Source organism: Lepidochelys olivacea, assembly GCF_965140295.1.
Source record: "Lepidochelys olivacea isolate rLepOli2 genome assembly, chromosome: 10".
NCBI classification, from domain to species: Eukaryota; Metazoa; Chordata; order Testudines; family Cheloniidae; genus Lepidochelys; species Lepidochelys olivacea.
Window position 1 is genome coordinate 22,145,434 of NC_140420.1, and position 11,571 is coordinate 22,157,004.

At 38.3% G+C, this 11,571-nt stretch overlaps 1 protein-coding gene across 1 annotated transcript in view; it reads left to right on the plus strand.

Moving 5' to 3' along the window:
- The window catches only part of ERCC4 (ERCC excision repair 4, endonuclease catalytic subunit), a gene marked incomplete at its 5' end in the record, with an annotated part of 31,042 nt that extends 21,411 nt beyond the window's left edge, over window positions 1-9,631 (plus strand). The window contains 3 exons of the mRNA XM_084640542.1: window positions 2,490-2,582; window positions 3,520-3,632; window positions 6,730-9,631. Of these exons, the coding sequence (XP_084496668.1) occupies window positions 2,490-2,582; window positions 3,520-3,632; window positions 6,730-7,463 (940 nt within the window). The 3' untranslated portion in view covers window positions 7,464-9,631. The remainder of the gene's footprint in view (window positions 1-2,489; window positions 2,583-3,519; window positions 3,633-6,729) is intronic.
- Window positions 9,632-11,571: the final 1,940 nt, after the last annotated feature.

Genomic DNA, 11,571 nt, shown 5'->3' on the forward strand with positions numbered 1-11,571 from the left:
CCTTGGAGACTAACCAATTTATTTGAGCATAAGCTTTCGTGAGCTACAGCTCACTTCGTCGGATGCATACCGTGGAAAGTGTAGAAGATTTTTTTTATACACACAAAGCATGAAAAAATACCTCCTGCCACCCCACTCTCCTGCTGGTAATAGCTTATCTAAAGTGATCACTCTCCTTACAATGTGTATGATAATCAAGGTGGGCCATTTCCAGCACAAATCCAGGGTTTAACAAGAACGTCGGGGGGGGGGGGGGGAGGAAAAACCAAGGGGAAATAGGTTACCTTGCATAATGACTTAGCCACTCCCAGTCTCTATTCAAGCCTAAGTTAATTGTATCCAATTTGCAAATGAATTCCAATTCAACAGTCTCTCGCTGGAGTCTGGATTTGAAGTTTTTTGTTGTAATATCGCAGACATGAAAGTTGCGATATTACAACAAAAAAACTTCAAATCCAGACTCCAGCGAGAGACTGTTGAATTGGAATTCATTTGCAAATTGGATACAATTAACTTAGGCTTGAATAGAGACTGGGAGTGGCTAAGTCATTATGCAAGGTAACCTATTTCCCCTTGGTTTTTCCTACCCCCCCCCCCGACGTTCTTGTTAAACCCTGGATTTGTGCTGGAAGTGGCCCACCTTGATTATCATACACATTGTAAGGAGAGTGGTCACTTTAGATAAGCTATTACCAGCAGGAGAGTGGGGTGGGGGAAGGTATTTTTTCATGCTTTGTGTGTATAAAAAGGTCTTCTACATTTTCCACAGTATGCATCCGATGAAGTGAGCTGTAGCTCACGAAAGCTTATGCTCAAATAAATTGGTTAGTCTCTAAGGTGCCACAAGTACTCCTTTTCTTTTTGCGAATAAAGTAGGGTGTGAATTTAAATAGGATTTACTGTTTCTGATTAACTCCATAGCACGCTTATTCTAGAATGAGATGGCTTATTCAGAATTATCTTAATCCACTTCCAAATTAATCAGGAATAGTTAATCAGAAATAGCTATTCCTGAACTCCCCATGTAGACAAGCCCTTAGATTCACAGGTATTCTTCTATGTATGGCAATGCATGAGAATCACTTAAATCATTAAATATACATTACATACTAGAGATGAAGTACAGTAGCATAGTCACTAGCATTATGTACTGGTATGTATAAGGGATTACAATTAAATTACAACATTAATTACTATAAATACAATCAATATGATAGATCAATATGATATGATACAATCTATCAATGTGGTGTCATTAATGTAATTTAGGATAAATATTCTGTGTAATTGATTATAATTATATACTTAGCTGGAAAAACACACTTATCAGCTATATAAAAATTCAAATTTCACCTGGTATTTGTAAAGTTAGCAGTATAGCTTGTCATTTTTAAATCAATATACAAATATAAACATGTCTACACATTGCAATTGAAAAAACAGTTTTATAGAGAAAGTAATGTATATCTAATACTGAGTTAAGGTCCAACTGGGGAAGGTGAGGTTAAAAGAGTACCTAAAATTGCAGAAATCACAAGATATTGTAAATGTGTAGCTGCTGAGCCATTAGTTGATGTATCTGATTTTTAATTATCCAATTTATTGCACCTGTTTGTGGAGTTGCATGCAATCAAATAATGCAACCCCAATCTTTCAGGAGAGGGCAGGAAAGCCAGGTGCAGTAAATAGCACATGAGTGCAGGAACCAATAGCTTTTCCCACACATTGTTGGAAGAGGTACAGAAGAATATCAACTGACATAGTTGTCTGAAATTTTGATACAGCAAAAATTGAACACTGCTCTGATGAAGACATTTGTTAATAGTTTTATTAATATTTCAAACTAATTACAGGTATTCCAGTAGAATCCGTATGAGTTGTTTGTGTGCATGTTTATAGAACAGTAACTTAACTTGTCCACACATGTATGTTTATGAAAAATACATGATGGCTGTGGTGAATGTGACACTTACTGCAAAAGGGGACCTGATAATTCCCTTTACAGAGAAGTTAAAATCTCAGTTGTTGGTTTTTCTCATAACATTTCTTTTCTTTCATAGTGCTTTCTTTAAAGTATTCCCACCGGTTCGTTTATTTTATAAACATTATTCTGAGAAGACTGCATGTAACTGCAAGAAAGACGTGACCTCTCAGTTTTTATTTCCTCCTTTTTGTAAAAGGACTAGCTTGTCTTGTAAACCAGCTCTGGTCAGGGAACTGTTTCATCCACTCCAGTTGCATTCCAGAATTTTTTTTTAACGCTTATCCTTCTTTTGGCGAAAGGGGAGTCGTTTGGATAGAAGAACTCTAACAGATGAATTTTGATCAGTTTAACTTTAGTAGAAGTGTAAATAATGGAGTCTATGTTTAGTCAAATATTTATTTTTCAAACACTTAAAACTGCTTATCTCAAATACTGATGTTCATGTTGGTTTCAGGATAAAATTGTGTGTTTTGTGACCTGAAGTACATTGTTTCCTGACCTACAGGGTTTATTTCCTTATATATGGAGGTTCAACAGAAGAACAGCGCTATCTTACTGTGCTGAGAAAAGAAAAAGAAGCTTTTGAAAAACTCATTCGGTAACTTAAAGCGGGCTTGCTAGCTTTCTAGTACATCAACTCTTTCATGTTTCTTTGTTTTTTTATGTCCACTTCTTAAATATAGGGGTTTTTTCTTATTTATGTAAAATGTCTGTGTAACCTTCCAATTTTACTAGTTTTTCAACATTAATCAGAGATCAGAAGGATAGCCGTGTTAGTCTGGATCTGTAAAAGTGGCAAAGAGTCCTATGGCACCTTCATCGGTTGCATCTGACAAAGTGGGTATTCACCCACGAAAGCTTATGCTCCAATACGTCTGTTAGTCTATAAGGTGCCACCGGACTCTTTGCCATTAATCAGAGAGTCTTCCACAGTCCTTTTCTGAAACATGTGCTTGCCCAAAAAGTCAGAAATTTGACAGGCTCAAGCAGCCTTTTGGATGATATTCACAGCTGTGTACCAATATTGTATGGGAAACTATCTTAAATTTTGTTCCTGGTTTCCAGAATAGTAAGTTTTGCAAGATACCGAGCAAACTTGTGCAGGTCTTCATGGCTTTATATAGTAGTTTCATGGGAGGGAGAGAGCATTAAATTATTTTGGGATGGTGTAGCACTACCACAGAGTTCAATGTTTGTGCTGATACTTAGGGCTATATTATGCTAATGTCACATGTTTAGTCCCTTATTCCAGGAGGAATCCCACACAAATCAGATGAGGCTCCTCACAGAGTAAAGTATTAATCATGCTGAATATGGATAGCAGAATCTGGTCCTTAATGACCTGGAAGATAAAATAAATTGTCATTCTGATCAGATTTGCAGGCAATCCTAAACTGTGTGAGTTCTCTGTTGCTGTTTTGCCGGATAGAAAATGTTTTGTAGTATTTGTCATATTTTTATCCTTGAAAACCCAGCTACGAAATATAATGCAAGTAATTCCAAATGCTTCTATTCCTCTGTTAATAATTCTTTAGAGAGAAGGCCAGCATGGTTATCCCTGAGGAAAGAGAAGGCAGAGATGAAACAAACTTGGATCTAGTAAGAGATTCTACTTCTGCAACTGTTTCTACTGACACACGCAAAGCAGGTGAGTTTTAGCAATTCCTGGAGCTACTTGTAGGTCTTTGGGTTATATAATGAGAGGTGTTTGACAGAAATATCTAGCATACTGTTATTTCAGAAATCTGTCGTGCACGCTCTTAATGGTCTAGCAGTAACATGTTGGCATCTGAGTGCAGATCTCTGTCCTCAGAATCTAGGAAGTGCTGCGGAATCAGTGCACCCTGCCCTTTAGAGCTGAAAATGGATCACTGTAGAAATGTCATGTAGTAAATCTAACCATCTTTGCTGCTGAGTATTGTAGAGTCACATCCTACTCTCCTGGATTAGAGGGAAGATGTCATGACTTGCAGTGTGTTGGTTTAATGTTTCAAATTGATTGATAAGTGTTCAATCCTTCACCTGTTAAAGTAATAGCTAAAACTCCAATTGATTTCAATGGGCAAAAGAACTTGTCCCTTCTCTCTCATTATGAGATTTTAAGACAGAAAGAGAATGGGAGTGACAGCAATATCTTTCCACAAGAGCAAGATGCATTTGTTTTATGAAAGTCAAGGCACTGGGGAGAGTGAACACAAAGAGGTGTAGGGGTGGACTCCTCAGGCAAGGCTACATGTGCTGCAGTAAGAGGCTGGCTTTTTTTTTTTTTTTTTTTTTTTTTAAGCAGTAGGAAGGCGGTTAGGGTACTAATCAAAGGCTCAGATTTATAAAAGACATGCAGGAGTTAACTATCTAAAAGATCAGTTAATAAGGATAAAAAAGGAACAAGTTAGAATAGGATTAAAGTGTCACCAAATTCTTACTTATAGTCATCTTGTGTTGTATCGTTTCTCCGAACACCTGTGTGAATGTGTTATCTGCTTAGACCACATGCATTTCAGGGCAAGAATCTATCTTATTCTGTGTCTATAAAGTGCTTAGCACACCTTTGGGTGCCATTTAAAAGGATTTTTGTACGGAGCCTGACATAATGCTCCAAGATATCTGTCAGAGCATTTAAAAATACATAGGGCAAAAATCAGCTCTGTTGGCAGTGGGTGCAATTCCCATTATTTTCATTGGGAGTTGAACTCACTTGCTCTGGAACTAAATTTGGTCCAGTTTGTGTGCAGAGCCAGGTCTGTGGCTTAAATGTCCTGCACTGGCTTATTAAAAAAATCTCTTTTTTTTCTGAAAGTTTAGTTGCGTGGGCCAGTAATGTTTGGAAGTGCTGCAGAAGCGGTGCTATAAGCTTTGGAAGATGGCAGGAAGCACTGCTGTGCAGCTCACACCACCAACTCCTCTGGCTGATAAAGTAGCTGTATTAACTGACTCTGTAAGGAGGCCTGTTTATTTCATCTCAGAGTGAATGATGCCTGCTGTGTGAAGACTTATGAAGGGGGAGGGTTTAAAGTGATGCTGCCCTTTTAAAGCAGAAAAGTTGGGCTGTCAGGGCCTTCTGTTCCTTTGATAGATGTGCAGAATTCCCATTGATTTATAGAGTGGGTAGATTTCATTTGCAAACTAAACACAGAATATACTACTTAGAATTTAGAAAGATAAAAATATATTGGAAAACTAATATGATTATCCAACAACTTGGTAGAAAGGACTCTGCTTATGGTAAACAGAATTCAGCCAATACCTAAAAAATGTGCAAACTGACAGCTCTGTTGATGGAAGATTAAGGTTTAGTTTTCATCCTCAAAAGCAAATGTATTCATTAATTTTGGGTGTTCCACAAATAGTTTCTTCAAAGGAGAGAAGAAGCCAGTGAAGGGATTCAAATAAAGGGGAAATATTGTCAGAGTGGTTGCAAAAGGAAGGAGATTTTTGCTGCAGTGTTTTGGATACAAAGCAGAGAAGAGACACATAATACATCCTCAATATGTGTCTCTTAGCTTTCAATCCAAAACATTGCAGAAAAAAAATCAATTTTTTTTTTGCTGCCACGCTGAACTGTTTGTCCTTATTTCAATCTCTTCATTGTTTTTTTTCTCTCCTTTCCTTAGAAATTCAAATTCCTTGTTCTCATCTTTGCCCCTGCCATCATCTTTACACCTCGGCCCCTGCCTACATCTTGGCTCTCATTTCCTTCAGTATTCCTCTCTTGCCATGTGTTCTACCTAATCTGTTCTCCATTATGCTCCATTTGTCTCCTCCCACTTTCAGTTTAATACTGACCACTCTCCACCCACACCTGAAACTTTAGTTTGTGTGACAAACAACATTGGTTGTATCTTTTAAATCCCTCCTTAAAACTTGCTGCTTTCACTTAGCTTTCCATCACTTATAACTTTCCCAGCCCCATCTATTCCAGCTCTTAAGCCAAACTTGTTTATATTCAAGGGTGGGATCTGTCCTCCTGCAAATATGTAGAGGCCCAGATACATCAATAATAAGGTAAACTATCCCATTTGGGTAGCGGACGGTTGGGAGTAAATATGAGCAGCTTCATACTAAATTGTCAATGTTCCTTGCTTTTTAGAGTTTAAGGTAAGCATAATTTTCTTTGATTACAACTTTTTTTGCCTACATTTGCCCAATGTGTTTAAATAGATTTTTGTCTATAGATTGATTAAAATTCTCATTATCAGCCAGTTGAATCATAATTACTCAATAGCCATTTACTGTAGTTTAAATTCCTCTCACAAGGCTCACAGATCTTGTAAGGCCTTCTTAGTAAATTATGTTCTATGCTCAATACAGCTGTATTTTAAAACTTTGTCTTGTAGGTGCATGCTAGTTTGTTTTTTAGTTAGTGATAGGCTGATTCAATGGTATAGTAAATCCCATACTAAACTTGGGATCTCTGGGGTGAAGGGGTGGTATCCATCCATTATGAAAGCAATGAAAATATCCTTAAGGTGTTTTTTCAGTTTGAGGTTTAAAAAAACCCCCAACACTCTGATGTGATGTTAGTGCCCTAATATTCAAACTATACTACCTATTGGGTTGTAGGATTTTTCTAATTTGTTAATTAAATGACATACACTGAACATTGAGATTTTATAAAAGTATTTGCAGAATTTTAAATGTGTGGTCTTATGCAAAATACAGCAGTAAATATATAGATATAGATGTAAAATACCTGAATCAGAGGTCACCCTATGAAAGAGATTCACTATAAATTGTTTATTCATTAGGTGGACAGGAACAGAAGAGCATTCAACAAACTATAATAGTGGATATGCGAGAATTTCGCAGTGAGCTTCCATCTCTGATTCATCGTCGTGGCATTGACATTGAACCTGTTACTTTGGAAGTTGGAGATTACATTCTCACCCCTGATATCTGCATCGAGCGGAAGAGTATCAGTGATTTGATCGGTTCCTTAAATAATGGGAGGCTCTATTCCCAATGCATTTCTATGTCTCGTTATTATAAGCGACCAATTCTTCTGATTGAATTCGACCCTAGCAAATCTTTCTCTCTCACTTCACGAGGCTCTCTACATCAAGAGATTTCCAGTAACGATATTACTTCTAAACTCACCCTTCTTACTCTTCATTTCCCAAGGTTACGTATCCTGTGGTGTCCGTCTCCCCATGTCACTGCTGAGTTGTTTGAGGAGTTGAAACAGAACAGGCCACAGCCTGATGCAGCAATAGCAATGGCCATTACAGCAGATTCTGAAATTGTTCCTGAGTCAGACAAGTATAACCCTGGACCACAGGATTTCTTATTAAAAATACCAGGTGTAAATGCCAAAAATTGCCGTATCTTAATGAACCACATTAAGAGCATTTCAGAGCTGGTAACTCTCTCACAGGACAAACTCTCAGAAATTCTGGGCAACGCTGTCAATGCTAAGCAGCTTTATGACTTCATTCACATATCCTATGCAGAGGCCATTTCTCAAGGGAAAACCAGAAGATGATTAATTAGGCCATACTGATGTCCCTTAAAAAGCACTTTGGTGAAGTTTATTAGATATTAATTTTTCTCTTGGTATAGACAGTTGTGTCCTGTTAATGCCATTCCACCATATTTCAACATTCCCGAGGTCTTTATTGCTGAAAACAAGTTTTATGTACAAAAGACAAGTTGTCTTTAAACAGCATTAATTAGTGCATCATTTTATTCTTCCTAGTGTGTTTGCCAACTCTGGAGTAGTTCAGCTTTAAATGGTGTCCTAGGACCTACCAAAATCACGTGCTAAAGGATGAAGAAGAATTTCTTAAAATAAGAGAAACTGGCTATAGACATGTACACTGTCTTATATAAGTAAAGATGTGTTAAATTTCAGATTGGTGGAATACGGGTGCCATTTTGCATAGTATGTTGCTTTTTCCCTTGATATGCATAAACTATCCTTTCTGTCAACATGATATGAATTCCCTAAATTACAGCTCTCCCATTGACAGTTGGGCAGCTGTTAAAATGCTCATAATTCTGTGCCTATGTTTAAAGAAAAATACTGTGGATGACTCATTAACTTGACAGTCCTCCTTCCTATCAGAAGTTTCTGTTTTGGTCAGAAATATGACTGCATAAAAGTGGCACCCTCTTGGGTTTGTTGGTCTTTCTGTTGTATGAATGGATTTTTTTTGTAGCATATAAAATTATTGTTCAGAAGTGAAGTTTTCTTGAAAAGTGAACAGTTTTTAAAACCTGCCATCTATTAAATGTCTTAATACTTTGCACTTGAGTGCCTTGAATGGATAGATTCAAGATTCATAGATTCAGTGCTGCTGCTACTTTTCACCTGAGAGCTGACTTTTAGCATTTTTAGGTAACACATAATAGGAGTAGAAATCTAATTTCTCTGCAGTAATTTCTGTGTCACTTGTTATAAAAGAGGTACTTTCTGTGCTGAACTTTGAAATGATAGTTGCATATCAGAGCCTGCTTTTGCCCCTGGGGATAAATGCAGCTTCCAGTCACTAAGCACTAATACTTGACATTTACAAAATCTTGAGTATGTACCAGTTAAGAGTAATAGATATTTTAGCAATTCACTGATTTGAAACCTGTATGTACTACAGTACAGAAAAATGTATACATTTGCTGTATGTGAGTTTGACATTTTTGGCTTCATGATTTTTACTGTGCACAGTCTTTTAGTGTTTACTGTACATACATAAGTATTTAAATTACCTGTGAATTTGTCATTAAGTGCTTCATTCAGGGACTCACTAAGTGTACTAGTTATTGCAGGCCTTCAAATGGAAAATTTTATTCAGCAAAAACAAAATTCAGCATTAAATATGTTTTGGTTCTAGGTGAAATAGACCAAAAACGAAAGCTTTGCAGTTACAGCTGTAATGCTGTGCTTTTGTCACCCCATTTGACTAGTTATTACAGGGGTCACCAGGATTTTTGAAAGTGTGGAATGTGATCCTCTGTTTCCTTGCTTTTCTCAGTTTTTTAGAACCCTAACAGTCTAACTCTTTTCCCCTTTGTATAAAAAGATATTGCTTCATGGCTAAATGTAAAGCTCTTAAGCCAGGAATCATAAGTAGGTGCTGTTAAGAATTATAAATCACACAAGTGATTGTAAGAGAAGAAAAATCATGTCTATTAATCTTATAACGATTATGGCTGTCATGAATGTTTATCCTGCAGACTCCTTCAGAAAAGTAAACAGTGGAACAAAACCAGGATGCACATCTGTATGTTGTGTGTTTGGATCACTAAGGAGTACAGGAACTGTCATTTTAGTTGTACTGCCTGTCAGCTGGATCAACTCCCCCATACGTTTCTCAGAATTGCACATGGTGAAAGTGAAGGGCATGAAAATGTGACTTTGACAGTGATACAATAAAGGTGGTATCAGTAAAGCAGGTATAATATTTGCTAAATATTTAAGTTGCTTTTTGTTTCTATAGAGTAAATTTAGCATTACTTTGTACTGGACTTCTGTGTTTTTTAAGGAAAAATAGCATTTAGTATTGATACAGCTTTATTATTTGTAACATAATTATGCCCGAAGACCCCATTTAGGACCCAGTTGTGTTAAGGTCTAGACATATCTTTAAGACATGCCCTGAAGATTTTATTCTGTAATTTCCCCACAAATTAATTAAATGTGTTCATTTAAAGGAATTAATTTGGTGCAGTTGTTCTTACCAGTGCCTTTTCTTTTTTTCTATTTATGTTGTGCGCTTACAATGGTCAAACTTGCCTTTAGTTTGGGGATCTCTGACGTCTAATTCTCCACATTTTTGAAGATCATGTACATCTAGAAGTGGTGACAATGTATTACATGTTTCTAAAAGAATATGACAGTTGGAGATGAGCTAATAACTGGCTGTTTTAATCTTATTTCCACAGTCTGATTTAGGATTTGTCTCTAGAACTGGTTTACTGGTAAGCTATCCTAACAGATCTTTCTAGTGAAGACATAGCTTATACCAGTGAGTTCTTTTACCATTGTCCTGGACATACAGGAAAAAAGACAAGATGCAAGGGATGTGGTTTAATTACACTGCAGCTTTATTAATTTAACTCATCTGGCAACTACTGGCAATCACTCATACAGTGCTTTTCATGATTCCTTAATCATTTCCTGCTATCAGCCCCCCACCCCGGCCTCCACAGCTGGTTCCCAGCCCATTGGTGGGACACCACCACACTCCCCTCATATGTGGGTAAAGGGGGGTTCTCTCCTCACTCTGCCAGATTAGAAGCCTTAACCCTGTTCACCAGCTTCTTTGAGGGATTTCTTCTCCATAGTCCACTTCCCTATCCAGTTTATCAGGGAACCAGAAACCCTAAGGAATAAGTACGTAGTCAGTATAGGTGTTAGAGGGGCTCAGGCTGAGAGACAAGGCTTATATAACCTCCCCCAGCTATGCAGAGGCCAATGGCTTAGCACTCCCCTGCCCCCAGGTGATACTTTCTACCCACTTCCGAGCCATCACCTCCTAGTCCATAAAGGAGGGGGGAGTTCTTAAAGGAGCCCACTACCCTTTCTCCTGTCCAGACAAAGCCCCTGCCTTGAGGTTGAGGGGGTTGTAGTATAACTTACTCTATTTCCCCCAAATGAAATAAGCTATACTGGCAAAATAACTTTTTTTCCTGGTATAGATGTGTCTACACAAGGTCTTGTGCTGGTTAGTGGTGTCCAGAGCTCTACAAATCCATGGATATCCACTTTATAGCCATAGATATCCACTGGCCATTTTTGTAGATCAGATGCAGATACAAATTTTGTATCTAGAGCCCTGCAAATCTGTGGATATCCATGGATATCTGCATCTGCGGATCATTCTTGCGGATAGGATGCGGATACAAATTTTGTGTCCATGCAGGGCTCTAGAGCAGTGGTTCTCAAAGCTGGTCCGCCTCTTGTTCAGGGAAAGCCCCTGGCGTGCTGGACCAGTTTGTTTACCTGCTGCGTCTGCAGGTTCAGCCGATAGTAGCTCCCACTGGCCGCGGTTTGCCACTCCAGGACTGCAGGAAGGGCGGCCAGCACGTCCCTGGGGCCCCACCATTTCCTGCAGCCCCCATTGGCCTGGAGCAGCGAACCACGGCCAGTGGGAGCCGCGATGGGTGGAACCTGCGGACATGGCAGGTAAACAAACTGGCCCGGCCTGCCAGGGACTTTTCCTGAGCAAGCGGCAGACCAGCTTTGAGAACCACTTCTCTAGAGGTGTCCTTTTTGCCTGCCCGCTCCCCGATTTCTAGCTGACATAGCTATATTGGCAAAACTTTTAAGTGCAAACCAGACCTTGGTCGGAAGCTTAATATTATTTGCTTAATATTTTGCCTTTAGTTACCAATATGCAGTCAGCTTCTAGTAAGAGTGACATTGTCAAAGAGCAAAAGAATAGGAAGTTCAGATATTAAGGGGTTCCCCTTTGTCTGATTCAAGATCTTGTCTTAAACAGAATAATAGTATAAACAAAAACAAGGTAGATCTTTTTAGAGGAGTTTGTCTCGCCAAACTACTTCAGTCATGCAGGATTCCAATTCTTTGACTGTAGGGTGGGCCATAAAGCAAATATCTGTTTAAAAAAAATAGAGCTATTGAAAGAATGCAT